This window comes from Strix uralensis, chromosome 1 (assembly GCF_047716275.1).
Source record: "Strix uralensis isolate ZFMK-TIS-50842 chromosome 1, bStrUra1, whole genome shotgun sequence".
In the NCBI taxonomy this organism is placed as follows: domain Eukaryota; kingdom Metazoa; phylum Chordata; class Aves; order Strigiformes; family Strigidae; genus Strix; species Strix uralensis.
The window spans coordinates 119,098,591-119,124,021 of record NC_133972.1 but is presented as its reverse complement, the minus strand read 5'-3'; the positions used below and the strand labels follow the sequence as shown (position 1 = coordinate 119,124,021).

The following is a 25,431-nucleotide window of genomic DNA, read 5'->3' as shown; positions in this document are numbered from 1 at the left end:
AGTTGTTTTTTTAAAAAACTTGTTTGTGTTATCTTATATGCCTTTTAGAGGACGGTGAAATAAAGTATTGATTGCTCTATTTAAATAAATCCTGAAGGGGAGGTTTTCAATTTACCTGAGTGTTTGTTCTGATAGTAAAGGCTGAAAAGACAAGTGCCTTGTCATTGTGTGTGCTCAAACTACACAGTTTCCTCATCTAAGTTTGTCAGAGAATTGGATTGAAATGTCACTTTATCTAATGGGAGACATGAAATTGGCCTTGTCAGATCACCCACTTATTGTAAAAAACAGCAGTTTGCATCTAATAGGTGACATAAAAGTAATCAAACATTGAGCAAAAGGAAAATAGTAGGGTGGAATTGATTAAATGTATTTGGTGAAGTAAATTAGACTTCTACATATAGTTCCTAGATTGAATTTTTCTGATAGAGGGGAGATCTAACACAGATTAGATTTAGGAGAACAGAATGAGCCTGTCTGAGCAGACATCAGATTATTACAGAGTTCAGACTGCTTATTGAGTTCAAACAAGGTAAACCTAGGTGTCAAATTGGTTAAACGGAGTTTTGTTAGGTTTTTTAACAAGGGCATAGAAAGGTAGCCATCTGTAATGCTGGCAGCTGAAATGTCTGCATCCTTCCAAATGGAAGATTTAACGCCAGGAACAGAACCAAACCTCTTCTGGACGTCTAGAGCAAAGAATTTATTCTAGAGGGAAAAATAATTTTGAGATCAAGACGCAGTAAGAAAATATTGATGATTGCTTACCTGTGGTATCAGTTGTTCTTGTACATCAAATATACACAGGTACTTAATGTCTATTTTCTCTGTCTGCCAACTAACCTTTCATCCTGAATCCATCAGTCTGTACCCCTTTTTTACTAACAGTGCTGGTATTAGGACTTATCTTTATGGTTGCCTGACAATTCCTGTCATGAAGTCCTGCTTTCAGATGCTCGTATTTTGGCAAACTGACTTCAGGCTGATATTTTCCAGTGTGGGTGTGTGCCTCAGCCTGAAGGTTTTGAGAAAACCTCCAGCCGAAACAGTTGAGATAGTTCAGCCATCTTAGCAAACTTGGCATATGAAAGTGCTGAAGACTCTGGGCTTTGAAGCAGGAACTTTTTTTCAGGAGGGTAACGGTTATGTCAAGAACACCTGTTTTTCTGTTCCTGTGAAAATCTGTTTTCAAGTATAGTCAATTTACAAGCCACTAAATAAAACCCACCAAGACCCCCATTCTGATATGTACAATGGAGACTTCTCTGAGTTAAACTCTCAAATTCTCCCCAAATTCTAGATACAGTGAGCAAAATTTAAATGGAAGCACTGATCTGAGCTCCTCTGGGACAGACTGGTTCCAGGCGTAGGAATCAAAAGCTGTGAGCTTACCATTCCTGTGCTTTTAGTATACAGCTCTCCACCTCGCTGAGCCCTTGTACGGTGAGGGTAAAACGGTGAGATGCAAGATGTGGATTGCAAGGGGTGCAAGAGCAAGAAGCTTCATACTCAGATGAGGTTGTTAGTGTTGGGATTAAAAGGTATAGCAAACTGGGAGGTGTTTGGAAATGAGAGGGGAAGTAGGTGAAAATTGGGACTACATAAGCACTAAAAACTAGGGAGAAAGACCACAAAGGGTGGAAGATGAACATATATACATACATGCATATGCAGGAATATGTGTGTGTATACATATATATGTATGTAGGGGATGAGGGTGGGGGCTGAGGCCAGTGGAAAAGGGAACTGTCTGGAAAGGGGAACTGTCTAGTGAAGAAGGGGAGAGGAAAAGCAGATGCTAGGGAGAAGCATGGTTAGAAGAACAGCAGGAGACTAGAAGGTAGGGAGAAGAGCAGGCACAGAGGTTGTAGATACAGCTTGGGGTGGAAAAAAAAAACCTGCAGTGGGAATTTAGTGGTGTTTGGAACGTGGGGACACCATAGTGTGGAGTGTTTCTCCCACCATAGTGTGGGAGAAAACAAAAACTGAGCAAAGCTGAGAATGGGAAGGTTAGATGTGTTTAGACCACATAGGTAAGCAGATGAGGATGGAGCGAGAGCAGTGCAGGCTGAGGCTTCACTCTTAAAAGAGAGTTGGTGAGTCAGGAGTGGGCAGGTTGGAGCAGTTGGGTCTGGGAGGGATCATGTTTGGGGAAGGGAACAACAGTTTGTGCCTAGTTCGGGATAGGTGGTAATAGTAATACTACTACTTCTACTACTACTACAGGGTTTAGCAGGATATCTACTAATGTCCAACTAATTAGATTGTACCAGCACAGGCTTATCATTTGTTTTTTTTGTAAAGTTTCAGAATATGTAAAAAATACAATGACATTTTCTTACATGATGAATTTATAAGTAATTTTAAGAACATTAGGATACTGGGTCAGGTCAAGTTTTCATCCTGAACAGTCTCAGTAAAGGAATAGTGTAAAATTAGCTCATGTGTTATGCATCATACTGTTTAGAGATATTGTTTAATTAAATAATAAAATACTTTTGCAGGAATTATTTAAAGACTTTTGAAAAAAATATTGCATGAAGAACTGTGGTGCTTCAAAATCATTGCTGTGTCTTTTGTTATCAGTGGGGGTATTTGTTGCCCTTTATCCAGAATTAAATGCTGAAAAACAGCACTGCTGTCCATTATTCCAAGGGGATGGAATCATTTGCATGCTCAAAAGAGGAGCACAATAATATATGTATAAAAAAACAAAATAGGAAAATGGAAGAAAATAGTCTTAAAATAAAGCTGTTTAGTTGATTTCAAGATTATAAAATTATAATGATATGATCAGTTTATAATAATTAAGATGTTATTAATGTGGACTTAGCATCAGAAATGATTCATACCTTATTTTTATAATTTCACCCACTCATGACGTGCTGAACAGTATCACTTGGGAATGTCATGGCATTGTCTTTCTAACAGTTACTATTTAATTTAAAAAAAAATTAGCTTGCAGGATAAATGTTTCTTCCCTGTCCCTCCGCAAATGTAGCATGGCTCATTTTCGCACTCTCTCATCCCAAAAGAAAAATTGAAAAATGTTACTGTTACTATTGAAGAAGATTTTTTTCATTTTTCAAGTTAGCTGTTCTGAGCCACAGAGAAGAAATGTCTATTTTTTGTGTTCTATAATTCACTTAAATCTCAGAGATTTACATTATCTCCAGTGCCATCTCTGTGTGATGCCTTTCCCTCCTTATTAAGATTTTAAAAGAACTGCAAAACATAAAGATGTTAGAATCTTGTAGAAAATGTTTGGAAATTCTGTATAATTTAAAGTACAAAGCAGTGTAAATAAAGGAGTTACCGTTTCAAGTGTTTCCAATTAATATAGAAGCACAAAAGAATAAATAGTTTATATGCATGTACAGCTGCATTTATTTTTATCCTCTGCATTAGAGAAGACTTGCTCCTTATCATAAGGTCTTTGTCTTTTTCTCATATTTACTGTAAATGATCCATTTATGTAGGGTGAGATTAGAGCATCTGCCTAAAGCTGTCATACGCAGACCTCTGGCTTTATAAGGTGGCCACTATTTTCTTTCCATAAGGGCTTATGCCCATTGCCATTTGTCACAGAATTTAAGAAGGTCACCTGTCTATTCAAAGGCTAAAAAGTATTAAATTTCAAATTACGCATAAACTTAGCTTTTTTTTTTAATATTCTGTTTTAAAAGCCTGTCTTTAAAGGGTTTCAGAGTACTGAATAGCTTTGTTTACTTGTTTCAAGAGAGATCTACAAGGAAGAACTCCTCTTTAAGCTAAAACATCGTACTAAATAGCCACTGCTACAGACTTGTTTCTACAATCAGTTGAAATTCCTTCCTTGAATGTGCACAGCTGTAAAATCACAGGTCTACTGTACCATTTTCATGGTATTAATTGGAAAATAATTTGCATGGTATTTATTTGAGACTACCCCAGTGACCACCAGTAAAACTGCTTTTAGTGAAAGATGGTGGTGCTGCAGTCTGGTACTTACCTGATTAAGTGATTCAGACTCATCAGTATCCTAAAAAAAAATAATCATTCTGCCTAAAGAAGGAATAAATGAATAAGTCAGAAGAACAACTTTCATACTTTAGTCATGAAATCAACTCATTGTATTCGGTAGTACATTGTTTGTATTAAAGTGTCTGCTTAACTCTGGGTCTCATGTTTTTAACTAGTCACTTAATAATGAGCATCATATTTGTAATGAAGGGTTCATTTTATATAACCTCGATCTCTGGTAGGAAGACTACTTTTAGTATTTAACTATGTTACTAGTATTAAACTGCAGTATATTCAGGCTTTGCTGAAATAATGCAGCTTGCATTAACCTTTTGAACTGTGGTCACAAAGGAATGAAAAATATGCCCCGAGGGATAAAAAGACAATAAAATACTCTCTATTTCAAGTACTTGTAATACTTGGAATGAATTGGTGTAACCACTAACCTTAGTGACCTAACTCCTGAGTTCGCATTTTGAATGGCACTTCAACAGCCTTTAGCAGCATTTGAAACTTGAAAGTAATTAACTGTTCTTTCAGCATGGCTAAGTAAATGCCTTAGGATGCTCTATGAAAGTTCCATTTAATGTCTTGGTTCACAAAACAGCCTAATGATTTAAATTGATGATAAATCATTTTGAGTCAAGTCAGAACTGTTTTCAGACATGCTCCCCCCGTATGAAGCCATAGTTTATATACTTTAGAAACAATAATTTCAGTAAAACCACAATATGTGTCTAACTGAAAGATGACACCAGTTTGCTATACATTGCTACTGACATTGAACAGTTTTCCCTAGTGATTTGAAAATGTAAACAATATTCTTTTCTTTATGTACTGGAATCTATTACAATATGTTAAACTATTTTTATGTCTATTCCAATCAGTAATAATTAGTAGACATCTTTGGAAACATTCTGGATGGTTACCCACTGTATCATATTCTTCGTGATAGTAATGAATTAGTTTTGTTAAGATGAAAATATCTAATGCTGATGCCTATGTTTGCTGGTTTGTGATGTCATATTTCATCAATTGCTGACAGATTGCACAGATTGAAACTTATGTACAAGTGTACAGTGCTAATTAGAAACATATAAGGCATAGCTAATCTTTAATGTACTTAGTGCTCTGTGAGTTAAGTACTCTTTCTGTAAACAAAAAAAGGTAGCATAACAGGATAATTACATGTTTGTTAAAACAGCAATTCTACTGTTTCTCAGGAAATACTAATACTTATTTTCAGAGTTCCTTTCTTCCTTGTGCTTCATTCTTTTATGTTCTTTGCTTTAACTGTGACTTTGAAGTCCTTGAGAAAATGATGAAATATATACATTCAACTTCTTTTCTGTTTGACTACCTATATCTCAACATGTTGGGAAATGATTAGCAGAGGAGGATAAATCTGAATCTACAGCTTAGGGAAGACAGGTGTACTACGTTCATTATGTATTCTGTGTAGCTTTAAGAAGGTGGCAGTGTTTGCTGATAGATATGTTAAGAATATTGGATCAAACACTGCCTTATTACACCATCCTGGTTTCATTCTACTTGAATATATTTAACCAGTGGGAAGGTGAATTTTATGCAGATGTGATGCATGAAACAGCAGAGTAATCTCCTGGTTAATCAATAGGAGAAAATGAATTTGTTATTTGCCTTTAAAAGAAGATGCTGTCTGCAAATTATTTCTGCAGTCTAATTTAAAATGAGATGTCCATCATGTAATATATAAAAGTAGTTTTAAAATTTTTGCCCACTTTTAAAATCTTTAGAATGCAAACCATCAGGAGATCACACACATGCTTGCTCTGTGAGACAGAGTACTGCTTCTGTGTGGTAGTGAAAATAAGCCATTGCATGAAATAGTCAGACTCATAGTAAAGACTCAAGAATTCCCCAGCTCTCATTTAGAAGCTCTTTCTGTTTAACCATGATATAGGACCTGAAAAAATGCTACATTTATTCTGCTTACACGGAAGTCTGAAAATATGAAGGCCGAGTAGTACAGTCCGTGAGAAATAATGGATAAAAAATTCATTTTGTTTCCATGCAGAAATCACTGTTCTGGTTATGTCTAAGGATAGACTACAATATCAATTTTAGCTTAAAAATGTTTATTTTGAGTAGGATTTATATTTACATACAGTAAGAACTGTATTTTGATGAGAAAACCTGAGATCATCTTTCTGCCATGTTAAGTCTAGTGAATAGAATTCCAGTTGCACCTGGTTTGAAGTGATATGGTGTAAAACAAAAACTTCAGTTAAAATCTCCAAGTGTATAAACAAAAGAATTTGCATATTGCAGTTTATTGGTAATAAGTTAATCTGTAGTGATGATTTCTTCATATCAATATTTTTATGCAATCTTCAGCTCCAATATAGTAGTAAACCCATTGCTTATTTGAATGTTTTAGAAGCAGTAAAAATGCCAGTATAATCATTGCTGCTTTTTGTAACTTATTGTGCTTCAGAGCCACCAGTTCCCATTGCTCCTCCTCAGCTGTCCTCAGTTGGTGCAACTTACCTGTGGATACAGTTGAATGCCAATTCCATCAATGGGGATGGACCCATTATTCAAAGGGAAGTTGAGTATCGAACTTCAAGTGGAAGCTGGTATGACATACAACCTGTGGACTCCACAAGCTATAAGATTGGGCACCTGGATCCTGACACAGAATATGAAATCAGTGTATTACTTACAAGACCAGGTGAAGGAGGAACCGGATCTCCTGGCCCGGCTCTCAAAACAAGAACAAAATGTGCTGGTGAGTACTCAGAAGTGACTGGGAAGTTGTAAGTATCTTTCTAGGTTGAAAACAAAAGTTATTTCACTAGCAACTTTTACTGTCTACCTTAAACCAGCAGGCTGCAGGAATTAAGACTGAATGCTTTTAAGTATAAGCTATTAGCTTTTGCCAGCTACGATGACCTTGAAACCAGCCTTCAGTGCCACTGTAGATTGTAGATGAAATCATGCCTGTGCATGCCTTAAAGTGGTCAGTGTAGACTGCTGTATAAATAAACAATTTTTACTATCAGGTATACACTGAGCTCTCCCTTTCATTACACCACTTTCTTGCCAGTGTATGTTTGGGTTTCAGGTTAGTTCATCCTTTTTTGTTTTCTTTTTTTTTGGGGGGGGGGGTATTATTGTGAGCTTGATAAAAATTTTGTTTTAGATAAAGTTTATTTTTTCCTTTTTCAATGTCAGGTATATCAAACTTGAAGATAAAGTGGAAGTAGATCCTGTGTAGCAGCAAAAGTATGCGCTGTTAAGTCTCAATTAGCAGATGAGGTTTAGCAAAGGGCTGCTTTCTTGAGTGACTGGTAGCTTGTCTTTTCATTAAATGAGATAGTGTGGTTTGTGGTGTTGTGTAGCAGTCTTGGCTCCTGTTTTGGATGTTATAATTAATAGTGCTGACCTCTGACTGTAAAAAGATACAAAGTAGACCTATTATACAAAAGCAATGGTACAATAATTTTCAGGAAGAGTGGCAGTGGTATTAATTTGAGATTCAGCTGCTCAGAAAATAATAGAGTATACTGTGACCTGCATATTTTTTTTTGTCATTAGTATTTTCCCCCAATATTTTGAATCTTCTTTCTGCTTCTGTAAAGTAGGTGGAAGATAGGCAGAAATGAACCTAGAGGAAATGGGACTGAGCAGATGATATTAGCTTATTGATCCTAATGGTTTAAAGAATGGCTTGGTGTTATTTGTCTTTTTAACAGGAAAAATTACATACTTCAAGAGAAATTATGTATTTCCGTTGCATATGAAAGTAAAGTTACTTTTTGTAAAGTCACCTGGCCACCTGTCAGTGGCTAAATGCATTTCAGTTAAACTGGTCATTGTGATGTCAGACACAGAATGAAATATAGTTGCTGTCAGAATCCCAGTGTTACGTTTTGAAGATGCAAGCTTATGCCAGTACTAACTCTTCAATACTCTTTTTGGGTTTTTTCTTCCTCTCATTAATGGAAAGAAGTATTTAATGAAAAATACCAAAAAGCAGTACAGTTAAGTTATAATAATAGTTAAGTATTTAGTATTTATAAGATGTTCTTTACTAGACTAAGATAACTTCAGCTTAGTCAAAAGTGAGGCCTAAAAATTAATTACAGTTCCCTTCAGGAGGGTTTCTGGGTCACTGTGCCTTTCATAATAATGTGAAATTATCTGTCTAGACAAGGTAAGTATGTATTTAATACACAGGTACTACAGTTATTTTCAAATAAGAACAGTTTTTCTCATAGTTTGATCATCTGCTTATATGATTAGATAATGTAACATTGGGTGCTGTGTGAGCGAGCCTGTCTGTACTAAAGGGTTAGAGAGTGTGGTGGGTTGATGCCAGCCAGCAGCCAAGTACCCACACAGCCGCTCACTCAGTCGTCTCTGGCACGGGACACGGAGAAGATAGAAGGAAGGCGAGAAGACTCATGGACTGAGATGAAGACAGTTTAATAGGTGAAGCAAAAGCTGCACTCGCAAGCAAAGCAAAATAAGAAGTTTATTCACTATTTCCCATTGGCAGGCAGGTGTTTAGCCACTTCCTGGGAAGCAGGTCCTCAGCAAACATAATCGTTACTTGAGAAGACAAACGTCATAACAGTGAACATCCCCCCTTCCTCCTCCTTTCCTTGAGCTTTGATTGCTGACCATGACATCATATGGTATGGAATATCCCCATTGGTCAGGGGGAGTCAGCTGTCTCCGCTGTGTCTCCTGCTAGCCTTTTGTCCACCTCCAGTCTACTCACTGCAGGGGCGGAGTGGGAAAAAGAGAAAGCTTTGAGGCTGTACAAGCACTGCTAAGCAACATTCAAAACACTGGTGTGTTATCAACCTTGATTTAGTCACAAATCTGAAACACGGCACCGTACAGGCTGCTATGAAGGAAATGAACTCCATCCCAGCCAGACCCAGTAGAGAGGGAAATTCAGAATTCTAGTTATATTTAAGAACATCATATGTTTTCTGGTCTTTTCAGTGGTACATACTGTTGAGTATTAAAACATGCCTTCAGTCTCATAAACCACTATGTACTGGAAGTATTTTATTACCTGGTAATGTCTTATAATACATCAACATTATTTGTGTTTTCATTAAGCTAAACAGTAACCCTTTTAAATTAAAAGCAGAAAGTGATGGCTGACTGAAAAATTAAAATTGAATGATGATATTAAATCTGTCTCTACAAATTGGCTTTTTTATAGCAGAAGATCCTGCTTTGAAGGTGTAGTGGTTATTGGTTAACTGTTAGCAAGTGACATGCTAATAACTGGCCCAAGGGCTTAAAAAGAGATGCTGATAAACTAATGACGGTATAATTAAGCTGGGTAGGAGTAAAATAATGCCAGTCTCCAAAGCATACCATAGAATTAATAAAACAAGAGTCTTTAAGAGAAGAGTCATTGCACCTTTTTAATTACTGTGATAATTGTATGCTGCTTGCCTGTTCCCTAGGGGGCCTAGTGAACCACTTGGAGACTTGAAGCAGTATGCTAGACATTCAATAATCTTAATAGTTCTCCAAAGCATTTGAAATATGTTTTCATTTTAGCAAAATGAGATTTCAGAGGCTTGTAATAGACAAGTCTTATCTGTAACTTTAGTAAATAAAAGCATCTATAATTAGAATGCAAAGAAAAAAAATCTCTCCAGAATTGACTTCATCACCCTCAGTGGAGCAGTTACATACTTTCTAGAGTGCTTTGCTTCCTTTCGATGAAATGTAATATAAATGTAAGTGCTCTTTTAGCGTAATGTTCAGGAAGGTCGAGGCATTACATTCAGGTCTGGATTAGATTTAACCTAGAACGTGGAGTTCAGGTTTGAAAGAGAAGTTTAATGGATTTTGGCCATTGTGAACTACATTTGAGTCAAATTTAGGAAAACAGATTTTTCTCGTTTCAAGGTCTGAAATCCAGGCTTCTCCAGGTTGTCTGGAATTTGAATTGCCAGTTGCTGTACTCAAAACTCCCTCTTCCCACAGCTGCTTTGTATGATATTATGAACCCAGAAGACTGCTGCCATTTAAAATAAAAGGGGAGCAAGGGAAGATGGAAGAAAATTCATCAAGAGATACATGGCAGAACTTTCCATTATACAGTATATCTCAAATTACTCTGATGTACATTTTCACTCTGGTGTAGTTGTAAAATAAGAATTCCAGAGTAGTCACCCACAAGTAGAGTTATTTAGGGGCAGGATATCAGAATGCTTCATACTTCAGACACTGTTATCTGAGAAATAAGACTGTTGGCTCGGTGTGAGGCTCACAGTGCTAACCACTGCTGTAGTGACCTCAACCACCCACCCATTGCTAGCGGCTAAATAGATGCACAAATATTTAAACCAAAGAAATCATTTTGTATGTAAGCACAGAACCAACAGTGGCTCTGCCATATGGGATATAATAAGTTTGAGGATCTGAGAATCAATAGTTTCAAAAAAACCCTGTTATCCCTTACTGAAGTAGATTGGGAATCCTCTAGTGCCTGAAAAAGTCCAGAATCAAATCTTCTCTAAATCTGACCCAAAACCAGTAGAACTATTCATAGTAAAACCTAAGTAGGAATGCTGAAGGATTAACAAGGTAGACTATGTTTTGTAGTTTCCTCTTATCTATATCAATATTTCTGTGGGTAGAATTATTTATTGCAGTGCTTTGCAACATGCTTTGTCTTTTGACATGCATTGCACGATACAAATCTTGATCCAGTCTGTGTCCCTCCACTCTGATGGTGAGACAGTGCCCCAGTTACCCCTCTGTGCCAAGACACAATTATTGCCCTGGAGTATTTTCTGGAGTATCTTCAAAAACAATCACCATCAGTTTAACCAGTAATTTTCCAGGCAGAGAATTCACACATTCCTCATACAAGGAAGTAACAAGAATGTTTTAATTAACATAGTTCATTTTGCTGTCTCTACCCCATCACCTGAGCTTGTCAGGAGGAAAGCTGTTACTCCCAGTACAACTGAGCTCTTGAATCACTGCTGCAGGTTGTTGTAAACTGTCTGTTACTCCTAGAAGGCTTGTTACAATCTGGAAGAACAGAGAAGAGGTACTCTTTAAATCCCCACTCTTATAAAGATTATTCTTTTTCATTTTATTCATTTTGCTCACTGCTTTGGCTTCAGCTGGATAATTTTCCAGGGTTTCAAAATTGCTTTGCTAGTTCTATGCCACCCACTGGCATCCACTGGCATTATGAAAAAATCTACACGTGCCAAAATGCTTGCTGATGGAATGAGTATCCTCTTCACTCTGGTCAATTAAGACCTCATCTCCTGTTGCCAGATCCTGAAAATGATCAGACATGGACCAGAGCAGCAACCCTGTTTTTACTTGGGAATGTTAACTAAGTTCCTGGTTTTATCCTTTTCATTGCTAAAAGAGGTGCATAACTTACAAGCATGTACGGTCTATAGCCATTTGAAAAACTGTATGGAAATACAGTATTCACATAGGGGACATAGGTTCTCTCTGTTAAAAGTTGTAGCTTGATTCAAAGCCAAAGTATAAAACTCTTCCCCATCTACCCATGTTAGACAGTTCCTACAATTTATACAGTAGTTTACTGTCATACACTCTCAACTGCATCAGGCTGCAACAGACAAAAATATATTTAGGCAGGTGGTATGAGCCAGCAACTGTCTTGAACCCTGCATGCAAAGTCAGTGTGCTCAGGTACACCAGATAGTAGTCCATGCCACCATTTTCCTCCTGCCCCATGACCTGGAGCACTTGTCAGATCCTACAAGATAGACAGTCTGCAGCCCCTGGTGTATGACATCTTGAATACTCAATCATCTTTGCAGTTGGTCTTCCCTATTTTCCACCCTCCCATCTTTTGCCATTAATTCTGTAGTTAGTCTCCCCTCTGTCAGTGTTCATGCCCTAGTCTGTCTTGAATCTCAGTGGTACTTACTGCTTATTTCCATGCCCTTCCCCATTCTATATCACTATTAGGAAAGATGAGTTCCTTCCTAGGAAATTCTCTAGGTTGAAATGGTGGCTGCCTTTCTCTGTCCTTGCAGGCTTCTTTGGATCTTTGGATCTTTTTGTCTCAAGAGAAGAGGAAAGATCTTTGTGTTACTGGGAATTAAGTTGTTCCTTCTTGTTGCTGTACCTTGGGGGACTGTCTGTGAACAGGTTCAGTTTTTTTCAGGCATATAATGAAGTCTTAACATTGCTTAGTTTTGTGATTATAAGAAAACATCAACTTGAAGCCGTACTACAGGTTCTTTTTTAGAGCTTTTTCTCAGAACTTAGCAATTTTCTGAGAAGTTCAAATCAGGGTTGTGCAGCTGTCTTAGAGCCAGACCTCAGATCACAGACACCTGAAGCCTGAGGAGGAGGGTTGCAGATATTGGACCATTTTATTTTCTGTGGAAAATTCAACAGTGTTTCTAAAGTCACCATTCCAAACCTGAAACTGTAATAAACTTCAGTAGGAAGTTGCACTGATTTATCAGAACAGGAAGTCCACAGTGAACTTATATTTCATGTATGGTTTAATTGTGAAAGTATATTACAGTTTTAATAGAAATTTGAAATGAAGTCTACCTACTGTATTGTTCTTAATGCCTTTCTGGTATACAAATCGTTCCCATATAAGGTCCACTTTCTCATAAGGGTAAAAGCTAGTATTGGATTTTCTGCAGTGTAACAGGTGAATCACAGCTTTTGGATGTGCAGAAGGTAAGCTGATAGATTTTAATAGAATTCCAAGAAAATATTACCTAGTGGGATGTATGTCCATGTCTCTGTGTCAGTTGTCTTACAGAACAGCCTTGACTTGTGTTATTGGAGAACTTCGGTCAAGAAAAAACAAAATAATCTAAATTCCTCCCATAAAAAATCTCTTTCAATCCACTTCTCCTCCTCTTCATCTCACAGTCTTGGAATTCCACTCTGGGAGTCCTTTAAGTCCATGAAAGCAAAAAAATGCAGTGAACAGCAGCAAATGCAGCTGCAACAAAGGCCACTTCTATCTTCAAGAAGGACAAGAAGGAAGACCCAGGGAGGAAGGCCGGTCAGCCTCTCTGGGAAGGTGGTGGGACAACTAATCTTGGAAACTATTTCCAGGCACATAAAGGACAAAAACATGATCAGGAGAAGTCAGCATGGATTCAAAAAGGGGAAGTCACGCTTGGTGAACCTGATAGCCTTCTCCAATTAAATGGTTTGGTAGGTGAGAGGAGAGCAGTACTCAAAGCTGTCTGGACATGGTACTACTGATCAGCCTGCTCTAGTTGCCCTGGTTGAGAAAGGGTGGGGTGGGGGGTGGTTGGACCAGATGGACCAGACCCTTCATAACTCAACCATTCTGTGATTCTGAGTTTCTTGTTGAACTCTGGGAAAGAGGAGCTGTCATCATGGTGTCTATTAAATTCTCTTGGATTCTGCTTTCACAAGCAGGGATGTATCATGATCTCTCCATCATATTCCTGTTCTTCACCATCACTGTATGAATAGTGAGGTACAGCGTGATGGAAAGACAATTGTAGACAAAAGTTTGAGTTCTACCACATCATTCTGGATGCTCTTCAGATTTGTGGTTGCCAGTGATAGGGAAAAATAAACATTTGCTTTTAGAAAATAAAACATTATCAGGGTATCTGCCTTTTCATCCCAAGTGTATTTTTCCTTCAGAGGGAAAATCGCAGGTCAGTTCTCCATTCAGTCAATCTTCAGCCTGTGCGCACAAACATCAGCAACCAAGCAAGCTGGTGTTATGTAGAAGTTACTAATCCCTGCACTTTCGTGTCTTCATCAGTCCCTGAATACGTATTTTTGGTTCAGTTACAGCATCCAGAGGTCTCATTGGAGAAACAGAACATTTTCCCTCCATACCACCTGAAGGGGAAGGCAGGAAGAGGACAAAAAAACTCTTTCAAAGATCTAGGTCTGTTAGCCCGCTCTCTGACACGTGTCAGAGCGTATAAGGAATGTAGACACATTCTAGTGATGATAAAGACGCAGAGTACGAAACCTGACTGTCAGATCAGTTTCTTTTGAGGAGCTCCTCACTACAGTGAGGAGAAGCGTTTAGGATTCTTTCCTGACAATTATAGCTGGATTAATATAGGGGTGGAAACTGAGTGTTTGTATAAAGAACTGCCAGGTAGGACTGTCTTTGGTCGTGTGAAAAGCAGTCATATAAATGGAGACTTGGTTCTTCTCTTTATTTGGTTCCCATTTCAAAACATTTGCCGAAGAAGAAATTAACCTGCTCTTTGAGACAAATGAACCTTCACCATCTTATAGCAAACCTGAGGGGCAAAATTATTAATTTCACATCTGCCAGGTAGAGGGAATGTGAAGAAAACATAATGACCCTTGAGAAAAAGTAGATAATATGATTTCTCCTATGACATATCTCCATATCCGGATTTGTTGCAGCCTCTTCTTAATTATAAGGATGAGTTCAAAAAACACACACTCAAAAAATTATTTTACCCAACATTGATTCAGGAAGAATTTCTCGGTATGGAGTGAAAAAAAACCCCAGCAAGTTGGGAGTGTACTGGTTATAAACAAAAGACTAGGCACCTTTAATAGAAGTGATAAATTAGGTATACTTCTGAAAAATATTGATAAGTCATTCCTTAGTATTATTCTGTTCTGAACAAATTGGACATGAACCATTCCATGGATGCTTTGGATCTCTCAGAAGTATCATTACTGCAGATTTAAATAAATGCATTGGTACTCCATTATTAAAAGCAGTTAGACATACAGAAAAGGGAATGCTTTGGGAATAGGTGCCTTCCCTGTGAAGTTCCACAGATGCCTTGAATTTATTCTTAACAGCTGTCTGCTGAGCACTTTCTTCCCTCTTATGAGGGCGATTTTCACATCAGTTATTCCAGTTTTTGCATCCAGTTATGCCATCCTGCCTTCCAGTTACAGGCGAACTTCACTTCATTATTAATAATGCTGATCCCTTGGCAAAAACGTTAACAAATGAGACAGGAGAGGATGGCCTTTCCCCTGACTTAGTCAGTGGAGAAGGCCAAAGCAAAATCTTTTGCACATTTGAAGTGGACAAAGTATATTTACTTCTTCAATTTATGTCTAAAGTTATACATGTCTGAGAGTGCATATGTGCGTATATACATATACACACACACACATATATCCTCATCAATTCAGTTCTCTTTTTCCTTCATCTATATGTATGAATGTATCACCCCTGCGACCAAAGGGGATTTAGTCTGTAAAGAACAGGTTTTGTAATTAAAAAAAAATGGTTGCGTGAACTTCTGAGCCATGTGTTTTAGGAGCCAAGAAAATAAGATGTCCCATAGACAGTGGAAGCATAATTTCTGAAAGATTTGTCTACTAAATATCGTCACTTTAAGATGGTAATCCCATTTTCCCTTATGACAGACCTGCAAGGCAAGAGGCAGCACCCAGTTAACCAGGAGTCTGCTGTCAAATGGAGTATTTTATGTTAGGCTTCTGCTTGTCTGCCCTGAGCCTCCTAAATTAGGGCGCTAGTTTGTCTCTCATCTTTTGGAATTAAATTCTGGCAGGACTGTGTCAAATTCGTTTAAATTTGAAACAAGTTACTTGGATTAAATTTGCCAATGGTTTTAAAGGGTATTGAGAGATGGAAATGGATGAACAGACAGGCATGCTCCTCTGTTTTATTATTTTAAGGCTCACTCTTTTGTTTGAGACTGTTAGACCGTGTACTATCTTGCCCAGCAGCTTTGGCCAGTTGTAAAAACACATAACTGACAGTTCTACTGGAGCATCTGTGAAGCATGAAATATCCAGGAATTATATAGAAACACTGAGGTACTTAAGTTTTGAACCTTTTAGTTTTCTTATTAAAAAAAAATTGCTTATGAAAAGGTAAAATCAAAGGTTTGCAGAATGAATGGTACATTAATTCTACCTCACTTAAAAGAAAAACGAACAATGACACAACTCAGGTGGTTCCATTTTTTTCAGCACTTGGGAGGCATTTTGGCTTTGCAAAGCTCTTTGTTTTACAAATGTAGAATTGTACACAGAATCCAGTCCAACCTACTGAAGGTTCCCAGGAAGAAGAGCTGGTGCTGTGACCTCTGGGTTTTCTGGTACTACTTTTTCCCATAAAGTACAATTACAACTTCATAGCCTAGACTACAGACTAGGTGTCTAGTTTGAGACCTGAAATCAGGGCAGATCCTGATGAAGAAATTTCCTGACTTTGGAGGAAAAAAAATTCTCTCTTTCTCTTCAGGGTGCTGGGTCACTGCAGTGCAATAAATAGGTAATGCTGTCCTACAGTCCGAGGGTCTCTTCTGGTCAGCAAGTGTGCATCGCGTTTCTGTTTACAACTACAGAAAATAAAGTTGAGACAGTTCAAAGAGCGCTAGATCTCCATTTCTATAGTTTTAAAAGAATAGTGTCATTTGGTAATCTATGTAATTACTGCTAAGGGTGTTGGTTAGTCAGGGAGGGGCATCCCTGTGGAACCAAGATTCTTGAAGGCTCTTAAAAACAACAAAATTTGAGGGGGGAAAGCTGCTCTATACTCTTTGTTGCTTCTCTGTACCTACGTGGCTAGATGGATTCTGGCCCAAAGAAAGTAAAACATTTGACTGTGAAGACATCCAGCAAGCAAATACTTAAATATCTAAAATAAAATATTAAATCAAATTCGGAAATGCTGTGTGTAGCATTATCATGAAGTACTGTATTAACAGAGAAAAACGGAGATTAAGACTGCCAGTGAAGTTAAAGAATTAGGGCTCTTGAATTTCAAGAATCGTGTTGTTTCATCTATAGCATGATCATTTTTAGAATGAGACATATGACCAATCGTCTAAAATACTTTTAACAATTGTTTTCAAATCTATACTTCTGATGTCTGCTTTTAGCTGTCTTTCAATATAGATCATCCTTTGAGCACCCTTTTTATTATTTTAAATGTATTAAAAACTATCTATGCATTTAGTTAATGCTTATTCATTCTGTTAAGCTTGATCTGTTTCTGGTAAGGAAAAAAGAGTGTTTTCTTTTGGGAAAGGGAGAGTTCAGTTTTATCCATTAATTTATGATTCAGAACTTTCAGAAAGCTCTCTGAAGGTGTTTTGGTGCAGAAATTTTGCAGTAGAAAATGATGTTTATAGTGGACTGTTATCTTTTAGTATTATACGTATGGGAAAATGCATGTAAAGGAAAAAGGCAATAATAAGTGTTTACTCTTGACATGCAGAAGTGCCTTTTCATTTCTAAAAATTTATGTTCTTTAGAAACAAAAATCAAACTGTCAGTTGCTCTTTGTTTTGACTGTTTCTGCAGATGTTTTGTTTGCAATTAGCTTAAAAAAAACCCACCCAAAAAATATTCAATAATTTACTTAATTACTGTTGTACAGCGTTGAATTTGAGAGGATGAACCAATGTGTAACTGGCATGTTTGGCCAAGTAAATGAAAAAAAAAAACTTTTAATGACCTGAGCATAATTATAGATCACTTTGGAATGACAACTGGCAAAAATTGTACTATAATTAAATTTCCATTATAAAAGTTTCATCTTTTTTGTCTGACATGTAAGGCTAGATTGTGAAGAGTATTCATTTATAGGAGGGAGAATTAGAGAGCTATAATTTATAATTCAGGATAATCAATGAAAGCATTTCTTTTGTCAAAAAACCTTTCACTGACAAATAGCACTGCATTGTTAGTTGTTTTAAAAAGAAACTAAAAATTCTTTCATTTTTTTTTGCACTTACTGTAAAAGATGAAAAATTTTGGTTGTTGAATCAAGTCTTGCAGTAATTCAGAGTAATATTATGCAGATAGGGCTTCTCAGTCTGTTTTTCCCTTTATTAGCATTAACTTTGTCTCAGTACGTATCTAATCTCAGTCTATACATGAAGAAGTAGGATCTTTCTAAGGCCATCCTATCAAGGTTGTGTTTCATCTTGGACAGAGTTGTTTCTAGTACAAGAAGTGATAACATATTCTGATTTTCTAAATTTCTAGTTATATTGAAGTGGACCTTTTGCTTTCCAATACTGGGGTCTCAAAGAAAATTAATAAAAACATTTTGAGGCTACTCTGTTCATTTCTACATAATCTTTCAAAGGGAGCTCCCGCAAAGATTAGTATTTTAAAAAGTTTTAGCACCAGATTTTCAAAGGCAACTGCAAAGCTCAGAGTCACTCTCATTTAACTAACAGATGGGTGATGCTTCGCCCATACACTCATTTGAGCTCCATAGTTACAGTATTTTGTGTGCTTTTGTTATCACTGTTAATTAGACAGAAGTCTACTCATTGTACACTGATTCCTCTTACTATGCTATCTGTACATTATTTACACAAAGTGTATATGCCCCTAACCTCAAAATATGATTCTTATGTACACGGGAAAGTTGGACCCTTGACTAAGTAAAAATGCCTTTCGTCTTACCTATGAATCTGTTAAAACAATGAATCTATTCCTGCTCTGTTAACATCACAGAATAATTTGGCATGAATCTTCCAAAGCTAATTTATTTTATTTTGTGTTACAGTGACACAATCTCTGCTAAGCAGTTAATGTACAGTATTGTACTGAGTTCCTAAAACAACTGACTTGAAAATAGGTTATTTTCATAACAATAATTTTCAGAGACTGTCTACTAAAATTCAAAGTGATCATTTACTTCTGTGTATACTACCACTTTACTGTTAGTCTTTTGATTTACAGACCATTGCTTATGAAAGCAGTCAGTGTTAATATCTTAAAATCTGTCAGAAAAGTACTGTTCTGCATTCATTTTCATGCTTTGCAGTAGCTGCTTCCTGGATGTTACTGCAAGTTGCTGAGGCCAGTTAGTCTCTCTCTCTTTGTTCAGACAACAGGCTTTTTAATCTCTGCAAACCGATTTATGTATTGATTGCTAAAACTATAAGATTTATAATTAGATAACACCTTATGGTTTTATTCTGCATTTGGAGCTTTGCAGATGCATGCACAGTTCTCCAGTGGATCAGACTAGAGTTTTTTCCTTCAAACAAAAAGGTTTAAGCTGTCTTCTGTTGTTGAGAAGTTTTAAGTGACATGGCCCTAGTAGATGTCTTCTGTAACAACTGTAGTCTAATATAATTTGATCTGACAAGTTGAAATGCTGAAATGGCAGTGCACCACAGTATTCTGCCTTTGCAGTGTCTTAAAGATGCATGAAGAAGAAAAAGGTAGCCCTCAGAGAATTCTATGAGCATGAGTACATCATAGATCCTCATAGACATTTAATTACTTCTTCACAGGTGATAGCTTAGTATCTTGATCAAAAATGGGCACACCTAGTACAGCTGAGCAACTGATTGGAGCAAATCTTTATGAAGTTCTTAGATTGTACATAAATGGTAACTTATTTATTTCTCAGATTTGCAACTTGTAAATCTAGGTTTATTTTTATGAGTGCAGGTAACCAATTTCTTTTTTCTTATTATTTTTTTGCACAAGATTATTTCTGGCCCTGAAGGGATGGTGGAGCTATTAAATGATGGTGGAAAGACATGTAACATTGAATAAACTAATTTTAAACTCATTTTCAGAAAAAGCTGAACTAGATTTGCTAAAATTTTCCAGCATGATGAAAGAGGAAGAGTGGTCATTCCAGCAAAATTGTTATATTCGGCAGAGTTACACAAACAGTTGATAAGAGACTGATAATGAAATGTATGTGACAACTGTGTGCACTGGTATCTGTAGGCGTATACTCGCTTGTTCTATTTCTCATGCAAAATACCAAATTTAAGGTTACCAAATTAATTCAGAAGATACTTAGTTGCTTTACTTTAACATGTAGTGGCTGATGCCTGGCTAAATTAACATACACTGAATATCATTTAAAGTAGTAGCGAATATCTTTGATTTTATTCAGTATGAAATGTTAAAGAATATATGCTACTCAGATACTCTTTTTAAAGAAACTTAAAAGTGATGTAATTTGTCTTGGATACTACAAAATTGACTATGAATTCAAATCAGAATTTTGTCATGCTATAGTAAAGCACAGGGCACAGGATGTAGAAGAAAAATAATTTTTGTCTATTTTCAGTTTTAAATTTCCATGGATTGCAAAAATTACAATTTTTGCTGTGTGGGAGAGAGAAAAAGGGCTTCAACAGTGTTGCAGTGGTATTAGATGTTGAGATTATGACTGGAATCACTTTTTCCAGTGAAAAACAGAATCTGAAATGTGCTGCAATTCAAGATTGCTCTAGAATGAGACAGCCTGCAGGAAGATACAGAAGCTGTCATGGGTCAGTAAGCCTTTACCTGCTCAGAGCTTAAGACTTGCAGAAGCTGACATTCTTTGCAGCCATATCCTAACTCTTCATACAGAGAAACAAAAAGGGCAAGAAGCAGAATAGCTTTTTCAGGTGGGTGTGAATCAGTCTCATGTTGAGAAGGGAAAGAGTAAGCTCATTTCGGATAGAAGCTTTCTAGATGAGGATCAGGAGACCCTTGAGTCCTCTGCTTTGGCAAAAGTTAAACTTCTGCTTTGACTGAAGCTCATTAAGCCAGTCCAACCCGGGCCCACATTTTTTGCTGATTTCCAGCATTTTCTTTTGCTTATATCCATGGAGAAAACCTCTTTCCTTCTTCTCATTAACTTTCCCATTTTATTCATCATGTTTGACACCAGTTTTGGGTAGCATTTCATGTATAAGCCATATTACAAAATAGGTTATGTAGGCGTAATCCTGAAAAGCACAGTTGATAAAGCAATAATTCAAATAACATTATAAAAGCAATAATTCAAATAATATTATAAAAGCAATAATTCAAATAACATTATAATTTTTTTTAACTAATAATGATCTCTTGCTGAAAAAAGAAATTCTGAGGCAAGTCTGTGGTATTTATCAGGACTAATCGGAGAAGCAAAGAAACATTTGTTTTCAAGGTATTAATAAGTAATGTGATTATGCTGTATAATTGTATTGCCATCATGCTGCTATTTCAAGTCATTTTATTTGGGGGAAAGTAAATATAAGCCAGTAAGACCAGACTAATTTTGCCTTCTGTGATAAAACTTGGACAGGTTTTGTCAATATTTTTGTAATAAACTTTCTGCTGACTTTGACCGAGAATTGCCATGAGTAATTTGAGGAAATACTGTGGTTCCTTAGGCAGCTTAGTGCCTATGGAAACAATAAATGTTACTCCCATAAACTTATTTTCTAAGGTTCAGCAGAGGTATGGGTTGCTAATTGAGAACTACCTCCAGCTTTTACATATGCTATCAGGAATCGTGCTTACACTGCTCAGTGTGCATCTTCAGTAGCTTCTGTAGTCAACATGGAAAGACAGGCTTTACAAGAGGCTGATTCAGAGCAGGATCCATACAAAGTGTTCTTATTCATCTTTTAAATGAATCTGTAATTTATATTTTACATTAGTCTTTTAAATTTTACCGTCTTTCCACTGATGATAAAACACTTCTAAGAGGGAGACTGACCTCCTGCACCTTTGTAAATACCCACAAGTCTCTTTGCAGGTAAAGATAAAACATTCTAGATTGAAAGTAAGATATGCTGCTTCTATAAAATATGTAAAGACTATTGGCACAGTGATAGTGTCAGTCCTGATATCCATTGACAAAGGACTAAAATCAGTTTTTTTCCTAAAATAAGGTCAGGAACACCTTGTTTAAAGCTTCACTTTCAGGCCATTGTTGATTAAGTCTGTGTTATAATGTGAGATGGTGCTTTGGCTTTCTGAATCTGAGCAGAATGCATTCTTACTCTGAATAGAGAAGACAAATGTCTCCTTAATCTTCCAGACTGTGTCCATTCATTTTTACATGGGCCATTGCTGAGGTTAAAGTGTGACGCTGACTCTGCTCACTCTCAAGGGCTGTTTCAAGAATGATACTATTTATTATGTCAGTGGAGTTAAAAGTTGTCCAAACATCTAATATAAACAAGGAAATTTCAATACCAGAAAAAAAGATCAAATTCTGAAGTTAGTTGCTATGGATTTTATGAACTGTTTTGAAATACTGTGAGATATGCCAGGGAATTGTGCTGCTTAAGAATAAGCTGACAACAGTAGTATTACCAGCAGAGTTTCATGTTCTAGAAGAAAGGAAAAATAATTCTATCATTTTGTCAGGAAGATTAGATGTGTTTGCTTTATATTTTTAACAGTTCTTAATGGAGAGGAGAGGTTGTTTGGATGGTATTTTTGGTCAAATTTAGTGAATAAGACTAAATTATGTTCCTAAAAATATATGTAATACATTGCTGTAGCTAAATCAGTTCCCAGATTACACTATGCCCAAAGTTTACCTATATGTCCCCCATTTAAAGAAAAAAAAAACAAATCTGCCAGTGTATGTTTTGAGTACAGGGGTTTTGTACACAGTACAGCTGAATGGTGAAAATGCCTTGCAGGTACATGCCACTGCTAGCCAAAATAGACTTAAAAACAAACTTCCATTATACATAAGTGACAAGTGGAAGAACAAATCTCTGATTTTAGCCACATGCCCTCCAAACCTGATGGGAGAGAAGGGAGAAGACGCTTGAACAAGACTGCAGGGGACTGAAAAAAGGGTGACACAATGGAAGAAGAAACATAGGCATGCCAGACCTCCCCCTTCCCTACCAAAATACATACTAAGTTCAGTAGGTTCAAATCTGAGATGCTTGATTTGTTTAAAACATGTTGTGAACGTTTATCAAATTATTCCTAGAATGTCATCCTGTGCTGCCTGCTTCTTCACTTCCTTTCTTGTTGTGACTGCTTATTTTGTCTAGGATCTTTAATTTTTTACTCTCCTTACTCTGCTGCATGTTTTGCTTCTGGTTTAGACAACCCCTTGCTCTATAGCATGGCATTTAGGATCACATTACACTTAAGTCCCACTGAAGTAAATATGCACACCTGAAAGAATGTGGTAAAATTTATGCTATTCCATTTTACTCTGTTTGGTGTGGTAAGACTGAACAGGGTGAAAATATTAAAATAGATCTTGTTTCAAGATGCAGACTGTGTGTTTGCTTTAGTCTTAGTATCCTGCCCACCAGAAATGGAAATGCTAGAAATAAAGCAACTAAGAGATGATGATCTAAGGGACAGGATCTTTATTTCTTTTCTTCCCCAGCTTTGTATAGGTAATGGTTTAACAAAAAAAGCTAGGCTAATACATACGGGATTTAAAAATTCCAAAGTATTAGAAATGTTCAAAGAATTCTTAAAAAAAATACAGGCTATTGAGGGGCATTATATAAATAAGACATTCTAACGCTTCATTTGTAATATGATGAAACTTTTTTGTAGTGTTTTCAGAAAGCAATGTGAATTGTCACAGGATGGAAGAGGTCTGGCCATAGCAATGACCATAAAAGTGTTCCCAACCTTAGACACTTGAGCTGGGATTTTATAGATTGTGCTATAAGCACTTCCATTTCTCCTTAGTTCCACTTTTGGGGCTAGAAACTTCTCTGAAGCTCTGGCTAAGTGACTCTTTCAGTTCTGATCCATTGTCCTTGGCCAGCCAAGGTCTGCTGAAGTCTCCAGAGGGAATGCCAACAAATAAGGGAGAAGCAGCTCTTTTCTGTCCTATGGAGAAATTGTATTTGGCATAGGCCCTTCTCGGGTGCTTCAAGCAGAATTGCCCTGTGAAATGGATCAGAGGAATCCCAAAGGGAATACTGTCAAAGAAATCAAGGAAATGTGAATGTCCTGCATCATCGGGTTAATCTTCCTTGTAAAATAAAGAGCTACTTCAGAGTTGAATATGATCCAAGAAACTCTTGACAGTTTCTTTGATGTTTTTTCAAACCAGGGGGCATTTTTTTTATCCTATAGTTTCAGCATTGAAAGGACATTTGTCATTGATACATATGTGCCATTTGGCTTCTCTATGATCCCAAGAATTTGTAAAGCGTTTTTGAAACTTGTGGTGGTGAACTTTTTTCTTTAGTTGGATGACGCTTTCATCAAGCCATCATCCAAGAGCAAAGTCATTTAGAATATAACCAGGGTGAGTTGTGAACTCAGCACACATTGATTTGCAATAAATCTAGACAAAAGCAATCTCAGCTTCAGTAGAGTACTGACTCCTCCAGGGATTCAGATAAACACCAAAAGAAACAGAGCTGCTCTTTCAGAAATTAGATTAGAAAAATGAAAGCTGTATTTCTGTACAGATTTCCAGAGCTGCATCATGGTTTGGATTATTCAGAGTTAATGATTTCTTTCCCCACAGAGATATTGCACCTGCTCAAACAGTGCTAACTTCAGCGTGGAACCATTCCTGGATGCAGAGGAGTAGCTGGGATCCAGTTAATAATATTCTAGTTGGCCACAACCCCATGTGACCCTGCATACAAGGAGGGTCCACTGGCAGACAGCATCATTCTGGAATTCAGAGCACATTCAGAAAAGGAGTGAGTTTAGGAATTTGGACATTAGGCAGAAGAAGGCACAGCCTCAGCATCTTGGAATATGAGAGTGTTAAATCGGTGAGGGAAGTCCCTACTAATGAGAAATCTTTTAGGAAATAATTCCTGGACTAGTTTCAACTAGTATTTTTGCAGAAAAACATAAGGAGGAGTATTTGCTTCCCAAAGGGTTGGATTCCAACCCCAGCACATATGCTTTTCCATAATTTTTTCGCCAGTTCCATGGTTTCTCTAGCAATGTAGAGCTGAAAACTGTCATGTGGATAACTGAATGTCCAAGTAGATTTAGCCATAGATTTTTTCATTAGATAGACACAAGCCAAGGTATTTGCTTGGAGGCCTTTTCCTTTTTCACAGACAAGTTTCATTCAGTCTTACTGCTTTACTTTTGAAAGTCAAATTTTGAGAGAACTCAGATATTCAGAGAAAGCTATTTTGGTGCCTAGTCTTCTAAGAAAGAATCATGAAATCAGTATTTTAAAAGGGGATGAGAAAAGATTTGCAGCCTATATAAATCCTATTACCATGCAGATATATAGTGAAATTTCTCTTACGTCATGGATTGAAAGATCTTTTGAAAATACAGAAGTGATACCTTATCCTTTCTTGGAAGAAGTTAGCAAATTTATTCAGCCACTTTTTATAGAACCAGATTGTGCTATAATAAGTAACAGAATCACCATCAGGTAGGAACAGCACTTGCAAATCTTAAATGTCATGAATTATATAATAAATGGTGACTTGTATAGAGATCTGCTGTCAAGATAGTGTTATGCAGAATATAGCTATTGCTTGGAAAAGTGTTAATAGCAAAAGGGAAAAAATAACAGGAAATATGTAATGATCCTTTTAATGATCTGCAAGTCATAATATATTTCATGTTGCAAAATCAACTTTCTTTTTACATGCATACAAGCAGCAAATAAAAAAATGAGCAGAGAAAAGTAGATGGAAAAAGTGGTTTGGTTTTCTTTATGAACTTTCTTTAATCTGGGGG

General features: G+C 36.8%; 1 protein-coding gene across 6 annotated transcripts in view; it reads left to right on the top strand.

Moving 5' to 3' along the window:
* PTPRM (protein tyrosine phosphatase receptor type M) overlaps nucleotides 1-25,431 on the top strand; it is a 506,311-nt gene that overhangs the window by 199,094 nt on the left and 281,786 nt on the right. For all 6 annotated transcript variants that reach the window (XM_074878569.1, XM_074878552.1, XM_074878543.1 and 3 more), the window contains exon 7: nucleotides 6,479-6,772. In XM_074878569.1, the coding sequence (XP_074734670.1) occupies nucleotides 6,479-6,772 (294 nt within the window). The remainder of the gene's footprint in view (nucleotides 1-6,478; nucleotides 6,773-25,431) is intronic.